The 26,305-nt window shown below is 40.0% G+C and overlaps 1 protein-coding gene across 1 annotated transcript; it reads right to left on the bottom strand.

Moving 5' to 3' along the window:
- Positions 1–660: 660 nt before the first annotated feature.
- Positions 661–24,670, bottom strand: NELFA (negative elongation factor complex member A). Its single transcript, XM_039551045.1, has 11 exons — positions 23,979–24,670; positions 16,661–16,832; positions 15,372–15,533; positions 14,371–14,460; positions 12,422–12,552; positions 12,184–12,253; positions 11,270–11,358; positions 10,007–10,118; positions 7,560–7,816; positions 6,457–6,556; positions 661–4,965 (listed from the first exon to the last, which is right to left on the bottom strand). Exons 1-11 carry the CDS (start codon positions 24,228–24,230, stop codon positions 4,781–4,783), a joined length of 1,620 nt encoding a protein of 539 aa, XP_039406979.1. The 5' UTR covers positions 24,231–24,670; the 3' UTR covers positions 661–4,780.
- Between the last annotated feature and the right edge of the window lie 1,635 nt (positions 24,671–26,305).

Below are 26,305 nucleotides of genomic sequence, written 5' to 3'. Positions count from 1 at the left end.
ACAGAGCCATTTCACACAGCTGCACATAAGGAAATTGGGATAAGGCCAGCCACGCATCTCCACATAACACTGTAAGACAAACCTTCATGCTTATCACAGAACCAGACCCTAGGAACAGTACATGAGCATGAAAACAATTTCTGAACACCCACAACAAACCCCACCCAAAAAACCACCAATCCCAAACCAAAACACACCCACCTTTTGCTGCACTCAAACTGCGAGAAGCCACCATTGCTCCAATTCGGAAAAAGGCAGTGCTGTAGAACAACAGGGTTTATTCCACACTTCCACACCTCATCCACAGAACCTGTGCATGGCAGATCCTCCTCATACCATCAGATCTCGGCTGTGCCTTGAGTGCTTCCGCATGTGCACACCCACACACTGCACCCAGGGCTCACCAGCTTGCAGTGAACCCACCCAGAGAGCAAGAGCAGGTATTTCAGTAAATCTACTCAAAAATATCCTAAACCAGCAAAACCAGCACTTGTCAGCTTTGAAATGCCAACTCTGAAATGTACCTACAGAAACAATGCCACAAATATGAAAAAAATACACATTATCAGGCAATTTGGCTGTTTGGTCTCAGGCTGGTGGTACAACAACTCAACTGTTAGTACAATGAACAACTTGATTATTAAGAAGAGTATCAGTCCATTTCCTTAGAAAATCTAAATTTTTTATTATACATACTGTATTACACTGAAAATACGTACCCAAAGACAGAATATTTTGAATTTACATCTGTACAAAAAACCCCAACCAAACAAAAACCAATAGAAAACATACGGGCTATGCTATAGATGTGACATTTTACAAAATGACAGTTTTTGTTAAAGGCACCAGATTCCCAGAGGGCTCTGGCTTAACATTTCTTAGTCTTTTTTTTTCCAGTCAGATCTTACAATGAAAATGTGATTCACTCTTAAACCATGTCATGTCAAAGTCTCAAGATTCTTTTATCTAGACAAGTGGTCTACACTTTGACACAACTTAGTGAGAGAAGTGACCAATTCCACATAAAAATGTCAAGCAACTACCAAAGGCTCCTCCCCACTGCATCCAGCATCCTATGGTATTGAACTGAAAGACTAAATGGCAAAGCCACCACTGAAAATCAGGTTAACCACAAAATACCAGCCCAGTACTAGAGTGCTAACTGTACTAAGCCTAGACTGGTTTGTATGGAGATAACTACAAAGCATTAGAGTTGCAAAAGAATGAACAGAAAGATGGAATCTGTGATCAGAAGTCTTGCTCAGCATCCTTGTTGGGCTCCCTTTCTTAATTACACTCATTGCACTCTTTCTGGTCCTCACAGCACACACAAAAGAAAATGGAGCCTTTAGAAACCCAGCACTTCACTATAGGGCAAGTTGTTGAAGAAGCCTGGGTAAGATGAATGTGCTCTTTCTCCCCTGAAAACAAAGTTTGGACAGGAAAGGGGAAAACACAAGCCGCTTTCATTGCTTCTTTCTCCAGTATTTCATACTCAAATCAAAGAAGCTAATTCATATCATGCCTAGGCTTGCACAGACAGGGGCTTCTCTACAAGCAAGGGCAAGAGAGACTGGGACATCCTCCTTGATGAGGTGCAGTTCAAGCCCAAAGTTCTAAAGTTTGAGCGTGCTATTTCCTAAAACTTCATGCTTGGATAGAGGGATGAGGAAAGGACAAAACCAAAGCTTTAAGAAAACCCTGAATTACTTCTCTGGTCAAATCAGTACATCTGCAAGTCACTCTAGAGTAACAAAATGTTTTTGTTTAACCTTACAGCACACACTGAGCCTCACTGAATAGCTTCACATCCACATGACTGAGTATTCAAGACAAAAAATGTCAAGTTCCAGGGCCAGAATTTGTTTTGTATGTAACAACTCCAATATATTGGAATTTCAATATTGAAACTGCCCTTTCTGATTTGTCTGGCATCATTCCTACTTTCAGAACACAGATTTGATGGTTTCATTTGCTGAACCAAAGAACTCCATGTAGTTTTACTTCTTACTTTATCATTTTAACAATGTTGCAGAAACTTCCCTTTCTTTAGGCATTTAAGAAACACTTTCTAGATACACAGATCAAGTTGAAGTAATGCTCTGGTATTGAGGGTCATAGAGTGACTTTAAAAAATAATTTACTTTTGCAGTGTTAAATTGTCTCATCCTAACGAGTCAACGGAATTAAAAATATACTATAGCTCTATTTAAAATTTCCATTTATTGCATATGACTGACTTTAGACAAAAAGGCCTGGAGACCAACTGCATTATGCAGCAATTACAAATAGCAGCATGGTTAAGCTTCCTACATACTACTGCACTCAAATGACTCCACTGGATTCTAGAAGGGCTTCTTAAGAGCAGAGGGACAGCTATTTTCACCCCACAGCACAGGTCTGAAATGCAGACTTTTGTGGACCCAGAAAGTTTAGTGAGGGACCACCATTAATCTCAAGCAAGACAAAAGAGCCACCACACAGCAGCTCCTGACCACGACTGAATTGCACAGGTCTTGCATCAACAGTTTACAATGACAGAACACGCCCCTCAAGCCAGCCAATTTTCTAAATGCTCCTTAACAACTGTATCTGATACTTGTAGCTCATCTAGCAAGCACGAACAATTGAGACAGAAGTATCATACATGTTTACAGAAAACTGGTCATCACAAGGAAACTTTAAGATCTGAACGCAGACAACAAAAGGAATGTCACTTTTCTTTAAACCTTTCTTCTAAAAGATGAATACTTTCATATGCTATTGTTAGCCCTCACTGTGTAACGCTCTAAAATCAAATAAGTTATAACCATAACACATTCTACTGAACTCCTAAAAACTAAAACTCACTACCCATCCTCACTTGTCAAGCTGTTTTCTAGCTGTTTATAAAGAAAAGTTGCAACCAAAATTACAATCTATGTTGTTTCTGAAATGGGTAATTCTGGGGAGGACAGCCCCAATGTGACAGTAATATGTAACTTTCGCACTAAAACATGCACAACACTCTGTAATGGCAGCAGTTACCAACAAATAACCTGCCCATTACAGAGCTAGAACATTCTGTATATTTGCTTAAATAAAGTTAAGAAATCTACGCTTTTGGTCACATCTTAAAACACTGCAGAATACAGGGTTGTTTTTTTTTTAATAATATTTATATTTGCCCTGTCCTGTTGGGTAGTTTGATTGAAAAACTAAGGTTAAAATGCAATAAAAATTCCCCAATAAAAAAAGACTCTAATCAAACATCTAAATGTCTTTATTAGTATACAAGTGTACTAGGGGATTTGGTCTGCTTTCTTTTCAGAAAAAAGAAACAAAAAAAAAAAAAAAAAAGGAAGCCTCACTTCATCCTAGAAGTTGCACTTCAACATGAACCTTTAAGTCAGCCAAGGTACCTCCTCAACACATCACCACTCTCCTACTCATCTTTGTATTTCTTCCTTCTAAGCAGCATTCCCAACCAAGCACAGCTCCACACTCAAGTACTGGCAGAAACCAGACACTGAATCCAAGACTCCTTCAAATGATGAAGCCAAGTCTCCCAAGAAGGAATCCTGACTTATGTACATAAATCCTCTCAGTAAATGCCAGCTTTGTTTGTACTATTAAAGCCAGATTACACCAGTGGTATGAACAGAGTTATAAAGAAAAATGTGCTTCTACTAGCAGAGGACAAGTACAAGGCACATTTATACACCAGTATAATTGTGGCCACATTAGCAATTATACTGATAAAACTATGCTGCTAAGAACCACAGCTACAGTCATTCAATACTTTTTGGGTGAGGGCTCGGCAATCAAACACATTATGACTGCTCAACCAAACATAGATTAACAGCGCCTCAAGACAACAGAACTACTTCTTCTCAGATACATGTCCAACCATTTCTAGGGCCATTTTTAAATTGAGCTCCCATTGGTCTTGTGATGTAGTTGTTTCCCTTCCTCCAGGTAAGTTATGCAGGGCAAAGGGCTTGCTATGCAAGAGCCATAGACCAACTTCTACCCCAAGACTCCTATGGCAAGAAACTGCCATTTCAGCAGCGACAAGCCACCATTACTTTTATGATTTTGATGGGTTTTTTCTTCAGAAAGTTATGATACTCAGTTTCCATCTACCTCAAATAATGCCAAATATAGATTAACTCATGCTGGGCATGTACACTGACAATATAGCGAGTTAACAAAGCTGCTCAATCTCATCCTATGACCCAAGCATAAATAAGCTAAACATACAGTGGGTACCTTTAGGCACTGACATCTACCATCTGCAATAGTTATACTGCAGCTGAAATATAAAATTATGACGCACCGATCTGTGGTCATTCTTATGATAGAACTCATGCTGCCAAAGAAAATGTTTTTATAATAAAGATCTGTGCCCTCAGTTAACAGCAAACCGTGAATGACTGTGCAGTAGTCTTCTCTTCTTGTACTTAGCAGTAAACTGCTCTCATCTGTAACCTTTCAGATGTGATCTCCTTTTTCAGCATCTTGAACTGTAGGAAAACAAAAACACACCAACAACTTCCCCCCCTCAAGATCATCTTTCCCTCTCCCAAGACTAATAAAAAAAAAAAAAAAAACAAACAAAAAGTGAGTTTGACACCATCATCTTCTGTGTTCACCGAGCTCAGTTTGGTTGCAGAGCACAGCTTCTACTCTGGAGGGTAATAAGACATGTACACATGAATGCCATTTTGTACAGTTGACATACTCTATGAGCTGGTTGACTCTAAGCTTGATTTGGTCCAGTCTGCTGCTGCTGCATCTCTTAGGAAACATTAGTTATGGGTTTGTACTTCTTGAATCTGGTCCATTCACCAGTAGCATAGTTCATTTCAAAGACTGTGTCAACCAACATAGTGGTGCTGCCCGTGCCATCTGCCTTTGGTAAATCTTCTGTATGTTCACTAAGCTTAATTTGGATGATGTCACCTTGCTCTTGGCAAGGATTCTCTGCAGAAACAAGGAGAGAAACACGTTATACATTTCAACAATGTATTAAACAAGGTAGGGGTTTTTATGCTTAGAAAAATAACCCCAAAACCACAAGTAACAACCTCAGACCCAAAGCTGAGTAAAGCACATAGCCCAAGATCTTCTCTGCATCCACACTCCTGAGACCATGCTTTAAAGATAACAAAACCAGACCCCAAAAGATGAAGCTCAAGGCTAAAGTAATTGGAAGAACAATAAAAGAAGTAGTAAAGCCGCCAGTGTCATTTCTCTCTGCCTCAGAGTCAGAAGAGAAGCTTATATTTAAAAGGGAGTTAGTAAACTTGAACTACCACTTCCTTTACTTGGGATACATTTTGTAGTTAAATGCCTCAACAATTTTTAGCTGTTAAAGAAGCCCAAAGAGCTTCATTGAAACCACTAGTCCCAGACTCAGTTCCATGCCAGTAGAAGTATTAAATGTTACACTTCAAGGTACTGATATTCAAGAATATCAGTTGGCAGTTATTCATCCAACCTTCAGAAGGTGCTGACATTATTACTGAAGTAATTTATATTAATATATACTTTACTATATATGTGTATGTGAATCTGTATCACATACACACTTCCAAAATAGTATTTTACCTTGTGTTAGAAAAAGCTGTCCATGTAGATATTAAAGTACAGCCCCCTACTGCAATTTGAAGTAGCATCTAGTACTAAAAGCACAGTCATTAATGCAAGATGTACCAAACTTAAAGCTCAGGGATCATCACAGTAACTCTGCTCTGGTCATCCTCACTAGTGTATTGTGTTAATCCAAATGCATGAGCCACATTTAGGCTGCAGGACTCTGGTGATAAGAGCCCCAAATACCAAATTAGAAATCAGAGCTAGTGCAGATGATGGGAGTTCACTTAAGGACTCTTTACCCCCTTCTCATCTTACATCTGATAATCTTCTAGGTAAAACAGCTTTGGTCTATCAAGGCCAATACATAACAGGATCTGGCTATGAGACAGCTTATCTCCCCATGATTCACAGCACCAGTAGTTATCTAAAGTCTGAGATAACAGCTGCCAGTTTCTAAAGCAGGGAATTAGCAAAGAGGTTCTGTACTACCCGACTTGTACATAAACTTGCCACAACAGAATTTACATTCATTGGTCCTCTAGGCAGAGCCATAGTACTCAACCAGTCTGTTCACTGCTGACCAGCTGCCTTGTTTCTCTTCAACCCTAAGCCATGATTCTACAATGAGGTCAGTTATACTGTGGTCCACAGCTGTTCCGACAGACCAGTTGACTTACTGGAAATGGACCCTAAAGACCCGTTTCCAGGTAGTTAGAACTATAATTCATACTATGTGGAGTCCAGAGTAAAACAAAAAGAGTCCAGCACTTACAGACAAAGCTAAAGCAAAGCACTCTCACATGCACATTTAGAAATGCTAGGCTGTATTTCAGATTTGTGTATTCAGAAGTAAGCTAAATTAGTATCAATACATGCCTCTGGATCCTGCCATGAATCCAAGTATAAGAGCCTTTTCTGGCCTTGTAACTTTGTTTGCAGTCTTGAACATTTCCTGTGCAGCATACATTTGCTCCCTCTGTAACAGATACAAAAAATGTCAATTCCAGTGGAGAAAAACCCTGCCAACAGGGACCACATTAATACCCACAGATGGGCATAAAAGAATAAGGTGAAAGTTTGTAGGACCTACAGAAAGTTAACAAAAAAGGCATCTTAATTTCAAGCCTTCCCCTCTGTAATACTTACACCTAACACATCAGTGACAACTGAATTCTGAAAAGTCAGAATAAAAAACCTCCACCTTCAAATAGGTACAGAAACACGTGAGAAGCTTAATGTTTATGTTATCAACTTTGTGTCCTTTATAACATTAGGAAAAGAAGAAAAAAATCCAGTGCTTTCTCTACAGTCCAACAAACCCAGGCTTGCAATAATTTCAGAGGATTTTTTTGCCTTTAATAAATGCAGTAGAGATACTGAAAAGAAATCACCCAGCTTGTTAAAGTTCAGATCTTGCAACCCAGGCTTACAGATGTGCTTAGCAAAGTCTTCAGATCAGCTGCATCTTGAATTGAACTTCAAGCATGCACATAATACATACCAAAGTACCAGGAATAAGAAGCTTCAGCATATATCCCCACTCTCAGGCTTTGGAAAATGTGTAATGGGGGGATGAGGTAGATCAGAAATAAAATCTTTTACCTTAAAATAATCTATTGATATATTTTCTCCTACTACAGCAATGTTAGGACAATTTTAAGCAATTTATATTATGTGCAATTGGCTGGGCAACTTCTGCTGGAAATACACTTTTCTCCCAAAATTCTTTCTAAAGATCAACACATTATTTTACATAACAAATGGCATTAAATAATGACATTTTACTGCAACATTAACATTGCACAACTAAAAATCTTGTGATTAACAGCAATACTAAACCACAAAGTGTTTTTGTAACCTTCGGTTATAAAAAAGCAGCCTCAAACACTCCATGATCCAAAGGCCAAGAAATGCCAACATATAAATGAGATCCAATCCACATCAAAATCATCAGTTAAAAAGAGCCTGTTTTAACTTACTGTAAGAGAGAGGCTTTTCTTCGGTGGTGGCTGTTGCTGAGTCTGGGGGGCCACTTGTGGTGCCTGTGCCGCAGGAGAGATGGCAGGAGGTGTGGTGGGTGTTAGGGGTGAGGTAGGTGTAGCTGCAGGGGGATTAGAGTTACTGTTGTACATGGGTGTTCTTTGTTTGAACTGTGCAGGGAGAGTTGTAGTTGCATTTGGAGCTGCAGGCTCTTCAGTCTGTCTGTTGGTCTGCAAGGCCTCTCGTGCAGAACCAGCTGCAAAAACCAGTCAGGATAATTAAAAACATTATAATCCACAAAAGGGATTAGCATCACCAGTGGTCTTTAAAGAAAACTAAAATCTCTGATGATTCATTTTAGCACAATTCAATATGCCATCTAAGAGCCATATGAAAAAGTTGAGCTAATGCTCTTTCCACTCAATTATTTTTAGAAATAATTAGACAACAGAGTAACTAGCTGTCCAGTATGGGTTGCACTATATTTACCATGAAATTTGATGTTTAATGGACATGAGATTAATCAAATTGAAACTGCTTTATTTACTTTTTAGCTTATACTGCTGTAACAACTGTACTCTGATCCTACCAGGATTGTTGCTGTACTATCACATAGAAGCAAGTCCAAAAAGATTTCATCAGTTTTTACCTAATGTAGCAGCAGCTTTCAAAGGAAGTGGCAATTAAGTAACAGATACTGAAAATACAAATACACTTGACAGATGTCAGAATTAAATGTAATCTTCATAAATCACTCATTATTTAAACACTAGCTGCTAGAAGTTAAAACCCCACAACTTTGACAGGGCTTAACTCTGTTCTTTCTCAAAGTTGATCCATTCACCTGCACTAAGGAAGCTATAGTATTCCCACTTTGCTGCAGCTGGAGGCAACTTATGAAGTAACAGCAGCTTGACCATGCAAGTTACCATCTGTCCCGCCAGTGGTAATTACCCAGTGGACACTATGTTTTTTTGCAGCTCTTAGACACAGGCACAGCTGCTTAAGCACCGGTCACAAACCTCATGAGATTTAAGCTGACCTGTTTACACTGTGTTAGCAGCAGACTAAAGGCAGATATGGATGAGAACTACACTGATACCCTTCAGATCAGATTTTAAGAAATGAGACGTCTATGGTTCTCCACCTTGGCACAGGAATGACAATGGTTTTAGCAATATTGATATTTTTCAGTAGATGTGGAACATTTGAGAGGATAAACATTTGCAACTATTAGTTATTCCTTAATTTTGTACAAGTTTCATTACTGGCTTTATCTCTTGTCAGAATAACTGACTTTCATAAAGTAACGTCTTAATTATGCAACCTCAGATTATATGAGGCCCAATCTGTGGATATTCTGTGCGCATCTTATATCAAGGAAACAGTTTTATGTTCCTAGTCCATAAGAAAAGCTAAATACTCCATACTCTTAAAGGAAAGAATAGAGAATAAAGAATTTTAAACTAGACTTTTCCTGCTGTTGAACACAATGCCACCAATCTGGAAAACAGTACTATAGCTGCTGACACACTTATGTGTTCTTGGCTGCATTCCTTCTGGAGATGCCAATTTTCTGCCAGAGGGAGATGTGCATGGACCTTCAGAGAGATTCTGAACTGTTTTGAGGCCAAGTGAAATGACTGGGTTTTGCATATGTAATTTTCCATAGTGCCCAAAATGCCACACCTCAGAAGCAAAAGTAAAAATAATGTATTAAACTGAAATGTCGGTTCTCTGTTAACAAACAGATCTGGTCATGAATCTGGTCACACACATCTGTTAGCACAAACTGACACATCCCTTTGAAGACTTCACACAGAACAGGGAAGGAAAAATAAAATTAAGTGGGTCAAAATAAAAGTGTAGGAAATAAGGACTTGTAAAAACTATTTTTGACTACTGGCAATTTTCTAGAATTGAAAATAACATAGCACTTTTCAAAATATGCAGGAGTCCTGCTATTATCTTTGTTATACAAACGTAAAAGAAAAATGGATGGCTTAATCCCAAACTGTGTGAAAGGTAATATGCATTTTCCTCTAGAAATAAAACTGACTTCTGAAAGCAACTGTTTTGTATGTGCTAGCATGTGTGTGCATGGAATATATACTCCAGACTTATACTGATTACTCTTTGGGGATTATAAAAGCCAGATTTTCTATTACTGTGTAAGAAAAAACAAATCAGGAAATTATTTTGCTTATTTAACTTAACTAGAAGTCACTCTAAAATTTAGAGCCAACAATTATTTTCTTTACTTAGGTTAAATGACATGTCTGGTTACCCCAAACCCAAAGGCTGGAGTCTTGCAATGGATTTTACATCACTAAGGTGGAGTTTCACTCGAGTTGAGGGACAGGTTTGTAAATAAAAGAGCAGCCAGACAGTAAAACTGTACAGAGTTGGAGGTATCAGGTCCCAAGAGCAAAGAAGCGGCTGTTACCTGGCTGTGTTTCAGAGCTTGGGATGTATGAGGAAGACGGCACCACACTGGGGGTAGCAGGTAAATAACTTGTAGAAGGTAGTGCAGGCTCATTGTTCAACGAGCCAAGTTTCTACAGAACAGAAAAGAAAGTATTAAAGCCACACTGCAAGCATTCATGGGCTGTTTCTGCATTTTAAATACAACTTCAACATTAGTTTTACTAAGATACTCCTTTTGGGAACTTAATTGCAGACTCCTCTGTTAGGAGTCCTACCTAACAATCTGTTCAACACTAACTTTCTACTTCAAACATTAGAAATTTGTGCAGATGGCACTCTATGAAGTAATTACACTCTAGGATTAAGTGAACAAGCAGAGAAAACATGCTCTCCACCATTAGCAAGCAGAACCTGTGTTCATCCATGGCATAAGGTCTACTAGGATATCACCCACAAGAACACAAAGGCCTCTATGACTCAGGGAAGCAGAAGGCAGCAGTTAACAGCACAGGTAAAAACTCTGTTCCCACTGAAACAGGCAGTCAACACCAACATGACTGATGCCATCCAGGCTGATAAGGCTACAGAAAAAGCCTGATTTTGTATTTAGTTATACATGACACCGAGTACACAGCATAAAGACAGCAGCATGATTGAAGATTTCTCTGCCTGATCCAGTCTTGTAAACATAACGGGGTGAGAGAGGAAAGAAGTTTTGAGGGGAATAAGTCTAACAGACAAATAATTTAAGGTAGCTCTACAATATAAAATAGGGACATTCTGTAAAATGTGGAACTCGCTAAAAGAAAGATTCTCTTAGCACTGCAGAAAGAGAGGCAATAACCTTCACTCCTGACTCTGGCCTACCATGTTCTGCCCGTATGTTGGCCTTGGAGTGTCACACATGCCCAACAGACAGTTTCTTACTCAAAACCAAGGGCAGGACGTAACATTCTTGTAGAAGCGACGTCCTGACTAACAAAACAAAGCTGCACCACGTTTTCTAATATACTGTATCTGAAACAGGAAGAAAAAAGCCTACACACGACTTGCCCTCCCCTCTCCCTGACTGAACGACTTCCAGCAACTGGTTTGCTTTTTTGTTGGAGAAAATATAATGGATATTTGAAAAAAATATGTAAAAATTTTTAAATAAAGAGACATGTTTCAACAAGTGAGTAAAATACCATTGCAGTGTTTAAGTGGTTTAGAATAGCACATGTCAAGACTATTTTTTTTTTGACTGGTTGGTTTTTGTTTGATCAATTTTGCTTGGTTTTACCTGTGTAGATACAAGGCCAGCAGCATAATCTGGGGTAGCATTTTCTACTACTGTTTCTTCTTTGGCTTGCTTTTCCACAACTTCCGTATCTATTGCACGAAAATGGAAGTGAGTCCAAAATTTTTTTCTGAAATACTGAATATACTTTTTAAACAAAGGTATAAAACCACATTTCTCAAAGTCTGCTAAAACATGCTTGAAGAGGTACATGCTGAAATAGATACAGTAAACTCCAAACACAGTTTTGTAATGAACCCAATAATGAACGGAACCACAATGTACACAATACAGTAACTGAGTAATTTGGTATTAGGAAGCATGAAAGCCCAAGCAACATTTTAATTGCAATTATGGTTTTGTTCTGAGGTGTTATTTTTTTTGTAACTAATACAAAAAAGTTGTTTTGGGAAAAATATGCTGCACAGTGTATCTTCTTGGTATGGTTAAGAAGGGCACTACCCTGTCACTTGCCTTAGAAGCAGTGTATCAGATACTATTCACTTGCTAAGATCTCTGGGTCAGAATTTTGGAGAGTGCTATAACGTTTTTCAACATTACTTTCAATTAATTTACTTGGCCATACAGCCAGCAGAAGTGAGCATATCAAAATAACCCAGAAAAATTCCACTACCAAAGCCAGTCACACCTGTGGGCTGCCCAAAGCACAACTGATTAGTTCAATCCTTTCACATGACTGAGGTATATTACCTAGGCACAAGGCAATATGAGTAGGAGCATTGAGACAAGTGAAAATCCTCCCTTAAAACCTATTTGGGTTGGTTGGTATCATCCCCTTATTTCTTAAAGTTTAGCTCTGGCTAAGCTTTAGCAAATTAAGAACAAAATGGTACTACAAATCTTGATCCTATTTGCAGGTGTACTGATAGCCTTTGTAAGTAGAATGCTGTACCAACCTAATGTCTTTCTTCTTCTCTTTGCTTCACGGCCAGCACCTACCATATCCAGCTCAGAAATATCTAGAAGCTAAAAAGAAAGACCACATAGAACTTACTAACCATTGCTAAATGTATGTAGTTTATCTCTAAATATCATCCTCAATTTCTTTTCCTTTAATATATTGATTCAAATCAGCAGCAGAAATTCACTTTAGGTGAGAGAAGAACTGAGCAGAAAAACAAGGAGTGCACCTACCTTTACTCCTCTTTCTTTGCGCAAAGGTGTTCTTGAAGGAGGAATAGGAGTTCTATTTCCAGAAGGACTAAATACACTGGGTGCGGAAGTACTCCTGAACGGAGCTTGTTTTGGTATTCCTTTGAGTGGTGCTTAGGGAAGAGCAAAGAAAGCAACAACTGAAATATGTGTTTAATTGGTTATGAAAAATGCTTTAAAACGAGGTCTTCAGCTCTTCCCCTTCTTAACACACACACTACTTCCCCTTTAAATTAAAATGTTTATAATGTCAAATTGTCTATAACACTACATGTCCCTCAAAGGTCAGATTGGGTTTTACCCTTCAAAAAAGGAGTAAGAACCAATCTCTGACTAGTGCTTGCAACCCCATTCTACGTGAAGTAATCAAACAGGTGCACTGCTAACAAAATCTACTTTTCCTACACACACAGATGCTTTCCTTACTTGTAAAAAATAAACTCTGAACATGTAACAGTATAGGACATAAATGTTTTGAATCAAATTATTGGCAAAGTTGCCCTCTGAGTTTCACAGTCTAGTTACTTGGTAAAACTGTATATAACCAAAGTTCTTAGCCAAGCTTCTGCAGGGCTAAGGGCTTGTGATCTACTGCAAAGGTAAGTTACTGCCTCACACAGGGGTTTGAAATTCTAGAGCTGCTGCTTGCACAAGGAGGAGGACTCAATTTCGGTCTATAGTGCAAACAGAACACCTGCTCAATACTCAGTAGCATCAGCTACACCTGTAAGCATCTGCTTCCCCCAACTCTATGCTGCTGCCCTTCTACCTCACACTTAAATGCTACCACTAAACACAGCAATCTCTTAACTATTAAAAGATTAGGGACACATATACAGATCTATCAGGTCTTTGAGCCTCCTGACAATCTCATCATGCCCTGTAAGGTGAAGATAAACACAGAACTTCAGTTTGAGGTTAGAGACTCTGTATCCCTCTACATGTTGTACTGAAAATGTTTTCACCACAGGACAATCCTCTGACCCATGTGACTACATTTCAGCAGAGCAAACCTCACCTGGTCCTCAACTCCTGTTTCTAGAGGCCAACTGGCTCTCAAGGCCAGGTCTAAAAACTGGCTTTAGTAATTCAACAGCTACACAAAATACCAAGAACTAACAGTCCTTTTCTATAATGGAACAATTTTTAGTTCAAATTACAACTAAACTTTTCACAATTTTTGCATGAACATGAGGCCAAACTTCAGCCCTCAAGGCTACACCTTAAACAGCACTGACAAAATACTTCACAGCTTCCAGCCACAAAATCAAGAAATCACTCAAATGTTCACACTGGTGGCCAGGAAAGTTATACCTGTGCAGTGACTTAAGAGTATGTAACTAATTTTGAACACTCTTCTCACTCCTTATTTGAAAAATTCAAGCAGTTCAGGAACTTCAACAAACAGCTGAAATGTATTAATTCAAAGCTGAAGGATCATTCTACAGGTTTGCCATGTAGAATTCACTGCTCAGCCTTGACTGCAGAGAACACACAGTCCCCCTTTTCTTTCTCCAGACAGAATTATACAAATACAAGATAGTTTCGGTCTACTTCACAGCATTTCAAAGAGCACAGCATACTAGTGTGATCCACTCTGCTCTGTTTTGGAGCAACAGGGCTTAGTCAGGAGTTATTCCTGGAGAGATGCAAATTAAATTCCTGTCAAAGTCTATAGGCATGATCTAGCTGCATACAGTTTAGAAGCATGGCAGATACACTTGCCATTTAAAAAACCCCACACGCTGTTGTTCCTTCTGACAAGACATGTCAGAAATATTTAAGTATCAGGAGAGAGGGAGGCAGAAAGGGAAAAATCCTTTGCTTCAAAAAAGAATTAAGCTTTTGTGAAAAACAGATGGTAATTTTTTTCTTCATCAAGGCCATTTTATCAGGTTTTCTTTCTGAGAACTGATGAAAGTGAGCCATACTTGTTGTATCTATCTTCTTGACCAGGCCCCTGCCTTTGGCATGGAAAGGCACTCCTGCAGTCTTCTTGAGCTGTTGTGCAGTTTCTGTTGCTAAAAGGAAGAAGGGCTTTAGTTATTACAGAACCTCTGCTAAAAATATGTAACACATTGCTTCTTATACAAAATGTTACTAATTAATACATAAAGAGATAGGAATAGCAACAAAAAAAGAATTGTATTTTAATTAAAACCCAGGTCATTTACGTGAAGTAAGCACAGTATTTGGAGAAAATGCAAATTCAATATGACTATGCAATGGACAAGGTGGCCTAAACTAAAAGAAATTACCAGAACAGGCAATTCACTCAACAGAATTTTAAATAATTTTAAAAAGTTATACGACACATCATAAAAAGTTACAAATCTTGTATTTAACCAGACCAACTCAAGTTACATGCAAGAAAGCAGCAAGCTGCTCCAACAGAACAGCAGCTGCAGTAAACTATTTTAAGATCACTTAGTTCAACCAGCTACCAATACATACATGTGCACATATGCTGCCTTTTGTTAAGGGAAACCCTCTTGGTTTTTACACCCTATACAACCATACTGAGTGAAAGAAAGCGTTAATTAGCAGCTCTTGCTCCCTGCTCCAAAAGCACAAGCCAAAATAAAACTACGTTCTCATTTTACTTTTGTTTCAGGAACTTCAACCAAAGCTGTCCCTCAGAAGTCCTCCCAACTGACTGTTAAATATACCCATGAGAGGACCTATCTGTGCTTTATAAAGCTACAGCTCTTTGTATGCCTTGAAATCTGAACAGCATTTAAATCAAGATTAGCATTTTAATGCAATCCTGGCTGGAATGACTTGCACCTGCTCTTCCACACATCAGTCCATCCTCATCCAGGAAAGCTCTTGTAACAGGAAATTTTAATGTATATCACCATACTGGAGAATAAGACTGAATATAACTCTTCCTTTCACCATTTAATTTGTACACAATCTTAATACTACTTACACTTTTGCAAGAGTTCAGCTCTAAGAGTGGCACTTTTAGGTTTCCTTTTCAGCTGGAAATGTTTCACTGGGGGAGTAAGTGGCCCAGCTAGTGTTGTCAAGGCATTTTTGTTTAAGTACTGGCATTCCAACGGCAACATAGCTGAAGTTTCACATTCACTTACTGCATAAAGAGTTAACACAGTATGGGTATTAGCACCTCTTCGACAGCTAATGACAAAACATTTTACAACTGGACTGTACAGGTGGTTTTAAATTTTAGATTACTTGTATAAACACCAAGAGTAATTTAGTTCCAATTATTACACAATATATAACCAGTTATTAGTATGTTTGTTTTTCATATTAGCTTCATAAAAGCTTCCATTTTAATCATACCTAGTCAAATTATAGGTATCTTAAATATGCTAATATTGTCAAAGAAAAATAAAAATTATTGAATTCTCAGATTCCTTAAAAATTATACATGAAAACCAAACTACTGAATGAAAATCCAAATCACAAGTGCAGACAGACAAACGATCATTTGTGTATAGGAAGAAAACAAAGTGTTACCACCTCCAAGTCATTTAATTATTGTTCTGCTGCAATCCCAGCCCTGAGATCATGTCTGTCCATGGATGCCCAAGGGCTTTTTCTAGACAATGTGCTAAAATAAACCCAATGAAGTAGGAGTAGTTTTGCATCACCATTTACTGTTTGAAACCGCAACTGTTCAAGTGACTGACCCTGTATTTTTAGCTGCTGGGCAATCTGTATCTACTTGACCATCAGCAGCACAGCTCTTCCTGAGATCAGTTTCCCTCCAGCACCTATCACCTGCTGCCCAGACACTTCCAGCAGAGGCAGCCCCTGCCCAGGACAGTGGCGGTGTTTACACACATACACACTCACGAGGCTGTCCACACAAGACAGAACTTGCTGCATCTTTGCTACCACAAAAGTGAGAAGAGCAACACAGAAAAAACCTCTACTGATTAAGATGCAGCACAGCCTGTCTCTCAGACTAATGAATCCACACCAACTTTTGTGCTGCCCTTCACACTCTGGGCAATAACTGACATTAAGTTCTGATGATACGTGAAAAGATAATTTAAGAAGCTACTGTTCCTCAAATACCAGTTCCCAGTCCAGTAACACGCAAGTCATGAACTGTGGTAGTTCAGACACAAGACAGTGCTTGTTCTGGTATCTCTACTGTTAAGATAGCAAGGCTGCCTGTGAAATGATAGGTTATTCCTGAAAAAAGGCACCACATTCCTGCAATTTTCACCAACAGAAAAGGCTTACCTTTCTCTCTAAGCTCTCCTAAAATATCTTGAACATTGGGATTCTGTTCTTCAAGATCAAGGTTAAGGGAGCCAGTATCTGGAAAGGATTTTAAAATATCAGCTACCATTAAGACCCAGGGGTCTGAATCCAAGGTAGCGAGCTGGATAATTTCAGTCAGTGCCCCTTTCATCTAACAAAAAAAGAAAAAGAAAATGAACCAATTGGAAACAGTTTTAAACAGGTTATAGTTGGATTTATTTTAAAAAGACACAAACATGCACAATGTTTTACTACTGGGGGAGGGAAGAGGGAGACTGTTTCCACAAAGTTATACATTAACTCTAGAACCAAGCAAAGAATGAACCAAGGTAATTTTTTTATACTGCTTTCAGTCAATCTAACCCAAGTTTGTTTTGAGCTTTTGGCAGCTCAAAGCTTTGTTTAGCACTGGGCATTTTTACTAAAAGCAGCAGCCAAGTTTTTACATTACTGTCTCCTTATGTTCTACACTCATACTCCCTGTGGACCCACACCTTCTATTCAGTGATAGGACTATGCAACTAGAATACAAGTTACTTAGAACAGGCATCTAAATGAAGATGTGCCCCTTGCCAGCCTACAGCATAATTAAGCAGACAGATTATATCTGCATCATAATTAAGTCTTCAAAATATTACTTAAGCTTAAGCCAAAATAACCTAATCAATACTGTACTGTTTGACAAAAGTCAGGTATTACAGAAGTAAACACAGCCCTCTAACATGCCACAAGTAACAAGAGTTTTCATCTACCCAAAGCTTCTACAGTCAGAAAAAAAGTTATTTTTCTAGTTGGAAAAATGCAAAATAATGCATGAAATGAATTTCAAAAGTTTCATTGTAACAGTATTTTTTTTAATTACTGACCAACATATCTGTTGGCATTAAGAAATGAAAACCAAGGTGACTGCAGTCAGGGGTTTACACAGTGAATCTCTTAAATCAGTTGTTTACTTCATTCACAAGTAAGTTTAAACCCCCAAGGACTGAACAGTTGCTTTTTTTCTAAATAAATTTTCATGTAAGCAAGAACAGCATTAGCTTCAGAGAACTAAGATGTTTGAAATATTCTGTGTCTAAAACGCCACAAAACACAAGAGTAAAATTACACAAAGTAGTTTGCCATACTCTATCTGCATTGTATTAATGCTGAAAAATGTACAAGCAAGTATAAGGAAATACTTGAATTTTGATTTTTCACAACCCATTGTGGCACAAATAGCTTAGTTACAGTCATCGTGTTTCTGAACATGGGAAGACAAGCAAGAGACTCATCTTTGCCTTTATGCTGCATTTCTTTTCCTTTATTTAAAGCACTCATATTAAAAGGTTTAATAAAATAAGCTTACTCTATGCATACAACTCTAAATAAAAGAAATAAAAGTTAAATTTCTGCTCCCCATTTCTCTCCCATCTACTTTTAAAGCTCAGAGGCAAGCAAACATTGACATTTCTCAAGTCCTTTCATCCACATGTTATTGCCCTCTCAGTTTGGAAGGGTTTACAAGTCCACTACAGAGCCAGTTTGTCCTTTACCCCCTGCAAGTTTTAGGGCTCACACATTATGTGCCAGTGAAACAAACTGCATCAGTCCATCTGACCCAAAATGAGCATCTCTCTAGCTTTAAGCTCTACCAGCTCCCTGGTGTGACTGACTGCAGTCACACGAACACCAGAAGCACAAAGAGGAGAGCAAGAAGAAGACACTACACGAGCCAGTTCCCATCTTCAGCAGTGCCATTGATTTGCTTTAGATTAAACTGAGCACATAACCAGGAGCACACACTGGTTAATGTGCTGTCAAATTTAACCAACGCTTACCCAGCGGAAAGAATTGATTTCTGAGGTTCTAGTCTTTGCTGTTCTCCATTGCTCATTTCTTCCTCAGTAAACATAACCCCACCAGAACCTCCACACACTTGTCAGTCTCTCTATTCTAACCCTAAACTCCTTAACAAAGTAATTTCTACAGTGGAAGAGGATGACTGTGAACCCTATCAAAGCCAAGTCTTTTGTTCTCTTATCTGTCCTTAAGGAATCAAGGTACTGATTGACACGAAACACCTGGAAACCTAAAACATCCTAGAAGAGCTGATGAATTCATAGCTTTTACAAGCTTTTCTATGGACACCACTAATGCAGGTAAGTGTACAGAATAGAATTTCCTTCATCAAAACAAAGTCAGGCAATAGCTAGAGGAAAAATGTCTCTTACATCCTCACAATTTACCCTTCATATCTATTTCACAAAATTCTTATTTGTACCAAAAATTCACAGAGCTACATGCCTATACTATTTAAGTTCCTGTACAGCTTTTGTCTGGGCATGTTGCATCCTCACTGCTCTTAGGGCTAAAGTTCAGGCAGCCTATTTATGCCACGACCCACTGCTTTACAGGTCTTTGGTTCCTTCAAGAAAGGAGCTAAGAAACAATTTGTTTGCCTAGCACTCAGCAAAAAACACTATCACAAGGCCTCATGACAGAAAGAACATGGTAGAAGAACAGTCACTATCACACACAGGGAAGCAAAGCACACTAACAAGTACTGTGAGCTAACCAGAGACCTTGCCTGAATATGGCTTTGCGTTTAAAAAGCCCGGATTCAAGTTTGACTCAGGTTTGTCTTCAAATGGCAATTTAAACACATGTTCCCACTTCACTGTTCAACTGGCAGCTGAAAAGAAACATTTCATTTATGGCTTGAGAATGCATGAAATGCAACTCAATAGGGAATTCTACATGCAGTTTTCCTGTTACTTTACAGGGCACAGCCATAATCCCAAGCTCTTAATTGTCTAAGATTGCAACACTGGGTCAGTAAGACTCCCACCAGCTCCAACCAGCATCTTGTTAAGCATGAATGTCAAGATCTGATGTAACATGTTCCAGTGTCTTTCTCATCTAAAACTTAAGATCCTTAAGTATTTTTCTCAGCCTGCTAGCACATAAGAAAAAGCACAGGCCACAGCTAGAAACATCTAGCAAGTAGGGATCAGGCAGGATGGGAAGAGTCTGGGGACAAAGGGAGATTATAATGGCTGTGCGGGAAGGACTAACAGGACTGTGGGGACGTATAAAAAAAAGGAAGTGTTACTAGGAACACACAACATGACAGCTTCAAGATAACTACTTGCAAAGAATTCCCATTTATTTGCTTTATATTCTGCCTAAATTAATATGTGTGACAATACTTTTAGACAACTGCATCAACAGTTGGCTAATAAACCAAATGAAGCTTTAATCTCTCAGAGCTATAGAAGAGATGATATTTAATAGGTATCCACATTATCATTATAGAGCATTTTCATTAAACTAAAAGCACTGGATTGAAAACACAGTATTAATATTTACATAATACAAACCCAGGATGGGTCAATACCACTACTGTATGTGGTTTGCATTTTAATAATGAAAAAGAGCTGAAGTGTTCAAGAGAAATATTGGATTAAAATATACTACTTTTACATCACAGAATAATTGTGAACTTTAAGCGCAGGCCAGAAAGGTGCACAACAGCCAGTGTGTTCTCAATACAGAGGAAAATGCAAGTGTCATGTCCCTTCTTATTCCTTTGTACCCATACTCCACAATTCCCACTTCCATGCATAGATGACTCCTGGTGCACACAAACCAGTACAAAGAACCAGTTTTGATTTCTGCTCTCTTGCAGCTACTGTAATAAACAGGCAAGTCCCTGCTGGGATAGGGATCTTCCTCTCAAGATAATTCAGAGAGCACAGAAGCACAGTCCTTGCTCCAGACTTGGTTGTAACATCTCAGTCTAACCCTGAACAAATAAATTAAACATTGGCATAAAAAGAAAGCTTGCACTTGTCATTGTGAATCAGGTTAACAAGAATATAATATGCAAAATAAACAGAAAAAACCGTTCTGCCAAATTCATAACTGAAACTCTGGTCAGCACTACACTGAACTTTAGGCATCATTTCACATAAGTGCAATTATCTAGAAAAAATTTAGCAGATGAAAAGCCGTAAGATTCAAGAGTTTTCAAGTTCTGCCCAGAGAGTTACAGTGGGAAAGGAATTTTTGGTAACTGCCTACAAAACACAAAATTAAAATGAGAGCCAATTATTCTTATTAGTCAGCAGGAACAAACATGTAGTAATGAGGTTCACAGCATGATAAAAAATTAGATTTTTACTTGTCCCACAAGAGTATTATGAGGATTAACTCACTTATATCTATATAATATTTGGAGTTTTGAATGAAAACATTATGCAAATTGAAAGATATTACATATGAGGATAAAACCACTTAAGTGAAGGACTGAGCTTTCAAGAGAACTCATTGAAGATTCACTTGTCTAGACTGAAGCTGTCACAGAGATTTAGAAAGGACCAGGAGCAATTAAATCCCTTCTAAACCAAATACCACCAGTTTCCTTGATTCCCACACTGCTTTTTACTCAAATGTCTGCTCCCAAACGGCTTCCATGTTATTCTAATCTTTAATGAAAATGCTACTATACAGAAAACAGAAAAAAAATATTTTGAAGAGAAAATAACTCAGTTGAATCTGTTATCTAGAGAGGCGACTATCTTTTAACATGTAACATATCCTATAGCTGCTATCGAGATTCCCAAAGCTTTACAAAGCTGATGCAATGTGTTTTCCAATACAATTAAAGCTTCCAAATGCCAGCTCGGTGCTTCTCGCACATGATCGATACAGACTGGCACACGGCATGGGAAAGACATCTGACTTTCCAAAGAGACTAATTAAGCACTCTCATAGTTAAGTTTAATAATTTTCAGGCATGGGAGTGATTTCCAAAGGACAAATTCACTTCCAGGCAGCTACAGGTACTCTGTCCTGGCAGGAAGGCACCACCCCCAGCACCCCCCAACACAAAAGCAGAGGCTGCTACAGAGATGTGCACAGCACAGCCATTCTGGACACAGACATATTTATCTGTTTTCTGGATATTGTGTGCAAGATACTCCATGCCAATTAAAATATTGAAACTCTTGACAGTAACTTAGGTGACAAATCTGCACAAATAAAACTATCTTAGCCAACTAACCACAAATTATGAGCATCTGATAAGACAACAGCCCTTTCTGTCAGCAATTTGGTTACATCAGCTATTTTTACCATCTATAGAAGCAAGTCTATAATGATAATAGTAGGCCTACTAGCAATGCTAAGGGCTTCTGCCTCGGGAGTTTTTCTATTTGAAACCTTTTTTTTAAGGTACTCCTCACAGTTTAAGGGGGAGAAAAAAAAATCTCATGTTCCTGAAATAATTAACGATGCTAAGGGTAGATTTCAATCAAGCATCATCAGTTTACAATGAAAAGATTAAACTTACGATTGAATTCATGAACTCTACTAAACTGAAAAATCCCACAATATTTTGTTACAGCCGTAACAAGAGCTTTACATTTGGAACACAACTGATAACTTTAAGGATACACTAAAAGGCACACTGACTGACTTGCTTTTCTCTACATACAGTTTATCTCCACGGCTAACAAAAGCACAGATCCAGGAAAGCTGCTGGCTGCCATCTTCCTTGGGTTTGGTTTGAAACATTTTTACCCACCCAGTGAACACTCTTGAAGCATTTTAACAAATTATTTCGGTTTGCTTAAATGCTGCTCCTTCTAAGAGTTACCATGAGTGCTATTTATGAAAGTCCCTGAGCTTTTTGAAGCTCTTTTCAATCTAAAAACACCACGGATTTTTCTAAACACTGCAATACTAATTTCTTCCAGGCTACTTGGATTTTCACACTAAGTTCAGAAGAATTCTGCAAACTCAACAAGTTCACATGAGCTTCCATCCCCCTTTCTGGCCTTGATTATTTCATTTATCTAAAACATGACCCCATTTATCACACACAAGGATGACAGCTTGTTCACTGGACAGGCACTAAACATGAATATCATATTTTAAAAATTAGCATAAACGTGCTGAACAAGTTTTTTGGTTTTTTTTTAAGTGACACCACTGTAACACAGTGAACAATCATACAGATGCATGTGGCAAGACAAACACTGACATATACTAAATTATTGCTTAAAGGTGATGCTTGCTCATTTTCAGACTAGAACTGCACAAAAGCTGAGCATACAATAATCCAAGTTACAAACCACACCCTGCCTGGTATATACGTATATTAAACCTAAGCAGCAGCTGTGTCTTAGCCAAGAAAGAAACTGGTGAAAGCACAGCTGAGGATACTCTACACAGGAAGGTGAAATCTAACTACACACCACTTCCATGATTGTTACCAGGAAACACTACTTTACATGATGGAAGTAGGAGAGGAATTCCTCCAGTCTGGCTGAAGAAATTTAAGATTTCCAAACATTCTCCAGCTATTGCCCCAAACATCTGTAGCTGCCCACTGGTAAGAATAAACCAGGTACAGATGAGGTATGGTCCAGGGCCAAGTGAAAAAGCTTGCAGAGCCAGCTCAGACTCGAGCCAGCCACTTTATTAGCTGGGGTAGGACGGCAGAGGAAAGCACCAGCTGTTCCCAGAAAGGTAAAGAAAGGCAAACAAAAACCACAGCAATTTTCCTCACTCAAGACCTGTCTGCAGGAGGGTGGGGAAAAGCACTGCTCAGTGCAGACCCCAGATCTTCCACTCCCAAAGTTTCAGCACTTGCTGCTGTCCTTCCTAAAGCCGAGATGCTCGACTTGTGACACCTACAGAGCTGCCAGTACTAAGGAAGGAGTGGAGGAAACCGAGCACACACACGACAGCTCCTGAACGATCCTGCCTCTGTCTTAGCCATTGATCAACCACTGACTCAGAAAAGCCCTCTTCCGAAAAGGCACCCAAAACACAGCCCTACAACGAGTCCTTGTGGGCCACACAATGGGTTTCACGTCCAAACTGCTTTCAAAAGGCCAGTGCCAACCAGGGAATCCCCGAAGAGCAGGAAGAGGAGGAGCAGCGGCAAAGCTCCCACTCCACTCACTCCCTTATCACGGGGAATCTCGGCGCTTTTCCTCACACCGAGGACCGAGTCCTCCTAGTTGGGAGACCTTCTTTCCTTATTCCTCCCCGTCCAAGGAAGGCTGCGAGGGAGAGGTGGGGACCAGCCCCATCACACGCCCCTGGCCTGAGGGGCTGCGGCCGCTCGGCTTCGCCCCGCGAGCAGCTCGGGGTCCCCCCTCCCCGCAGCCTCCGTGTGGAAAGAAAAGGGTGGGGGAGGTGGTGCTGGCACTGCCTCCCCTTCTCCCCTCACGCCATCTCCGACCTCTCCCCCTCACACACACGCGCGTACCCCGCTTCGCTGCGACTCCCCACCGGCTCTCACCTCATCCACCGCCCGGCGGGGCAGGTGCAGCATCCCTAGGAGCAGCTTGAGCTTTACGGCCGAGGAAAGGCCGTGGAAACAGAGGCGGATGTTGTCGATGACCGAGGCCGTGAGCAGTGAGGCAATGCTCGGCGGCGCCCACAGCTCGTCCGTGGAGCCCAGTTTGTTGTGCAGCCACAGGCCGGTGTCGCTTTCCCGCATCGACGCCATCTTGGGAGCGGGGCGAAAAAAGAGGGGATTCTCGACGGGCATTTTATGAAGGCACCTAAAGGGAGGAAGGGAGGGGGTGAGGACCCCTGCGGGTCGCCGTCTTGTTCGTAAGCCAAAATGGCGGCGCCCAATGAGGTTGTGCTTGGGAAGGCGGAGGCTCCGCCGTAACCTAAAATGGCGGCGCCCAGAAGGCGAAATGTAATAAGACGCTTCTCATCTCTCAGCCAAATGCAAAATGGCTCCCGTCACAGCTTTTCATCCGTATTGCAAGATGGCGCCGCCTCACTGTAGAGAAGCTCCTCTGTTAGCCCCAACTCATTGTCCATCACAGTCCGCCGTGACTCCTTCTGGGCAGGAATGGGAGGAGAACCGCGAGCGGGCCGCCGAGCCGCGGCGGGGCTGGGAGGCAGGGCTTCCTCCCCGCGGTGGGTGGGTCCCCTCGCCTCCCGGCGCAGCGCCTGGCGGAGCACCACGTCTCCTTCCCTCACAGCCCCCATGACCCCGAGGGCGGGTCACCCTTTCTCTCCGCGCCCCTCCTGTCCTGCCGCGGCCGGCCCGTGTTCCCGCCCTGGCGCCAGTGCCCCCTTAAAATGCTTTCAGCCATGGCCGCGCCTCTCTTGGGAGCTGCCCGCCCAGAGCAGCTCGGGCGAGGCGGGGAGCCCCGGTCGAGGTGCTGCCTCTGACAGGGGCCGAGTGTCTCCTCCATGATTTTTCCCGGAGATTGGTGTGTTGCGTGCTTCAGCCGTGTAGGAGGTTACCTCGGTGTCCGTAGCACAGGGAGTAGGCACTCAGCAACCCGCAGCGCATAGATTTGTGTTCCCTAGCGATTCGGCTCTTTGTTATTTAAATATGAAAAATTAATCAATTGCCTAAATCCCGGAAGATTCAGCAGGTTTTCAAGTGCAGCATAAACGGTTCATTTTAGCGCGTCTCTGGTTGAAATTAAAGTACAGGAGTTGTAGGGGTGCAGAGCAGATTCTGTTGGTCTCTTTCTCCTAAGTTTTTGAATGAAAACGTTTTCTTTACAACATTCCGCCTTTAAAAGATGTTGTTTACAACCTGATTTCTCTGTGAGAACAGAGCAATTGTTGCCCAGGTGCTTTATATTTCCTCAATATGGAATCACAGAATCCTTTAGGCTGGAAAAGACCTCCAAGATCATCGAGTCCAGACATCGACTCAGCACTGCCAAAGCCACCACTAAACCATGTCACCAAATGCCACATCTCCACGTCTTTTGAACACTTCCAGGAGTGGTGATTCCACCACTTCCCTGGGCAGCCTGTTCCAATTCTTAACTACCTTTGCAGTGAAAATATTTCTCTTAATATAAAATCCAAATACCGCATCGTGGAGTTTTATATTGTATTCTTTTTCTGACTTTTACTGATATCAAAAATGCTGAGTGTCTGCAGCTCTTGGGTGCTATGACTTCTGTCAGTGTGGAAGTATTTTGAAGGGCAGAGTTTCTATGTGAATAAATTATATATTAGTACATTGTGAATTTTTTTCCATACCTAATCATGCATTTTGTTGGTACCATCAAACTACATATACTCAAATCTGATTTAAGGATCTTTTGTATGCAGTGAGCAAAATCAAAGTTGAGGCAGTTTGTGTAGCATATAAATATCCAGAATTTTAGTTGACTTCTATCTCAGTATGTGAGTTCAGTATGTAGCTGTGGGGGGAATTATTTATCCATGAGTAACTATTTATCTGTTAGTTTGTACAGAAAAAAAATTTGTAACTAAGAAACTGAGTTAAATGATTTAATTTGAAACAGAATAGGAAATTAATTAAAGCAAAAGGTTTAAAAATAACTGTAAAGGAATTGTATTAGTTAAGTCATATAATCAACATGTAATTGTCACTAGTAACCTTTGCCCTCTATTGATTATACCCAGCTGCTAAAGGTAGGCAGCAGTACTGGTCTTTGGTACATGCTTAGGTAAAATAATAGGGTAAAATCCATGAGATAGTGTAAAAAAATCTAATTAAGCAAGGAAAACTAGTGATGTTCTCACCTTCTAATTGTGCAGAAAAGTAATCAACTCCTTTTAAGGTTGTGTTGAGGGACGTAAATCAGAGAACATGTTTGCACAGCTGGTTGTCTT

This window comes from Corvus cornix, chromosome 4 (assembly GCF_000738735.6).
Source record: "Corvus cornix cornix isolate S_Up_H32 chromosome 4, ASM73873v5, whole genome shotgun sequence".
NCBI classification, from domain to species: domain Eukaryota; kingdom Metazoa; phylum Chordata; class Aves; order Passeriformes; family Corvidae; genus Corvus; species Corvus cornix.
The sequence above is the reverse complement of the archived record's forward strand: the minus strand, read 5'-3'. Positions and strand labels throughout refer to the sequence as shown.

Bases quoted from the DNA above. Each gene is read 5' to 3' on its own strand.
- NELFA (XM_039551045.1), bottom strand. From the start codon at position 24,230: ATGCCCGTCGAGAATCCCCTCTTTTTTCGCCCCGCTCCCAAGATGGCG. The intron at 12,553-14,370 runs GTATGGCTCACT...CTCTTCCCTAAG, and splicing joins CAAGAAGATAGATACAACAA to CACCACTCAAAGGAATACCA. The intron at 10,119-11,269 runs GTAAAACCAAGC...TCTGTTCTGTAG, and splicing joins CTGGCCTTGTATCTACACAG to AAACTTGGCTCGTTGAACAA.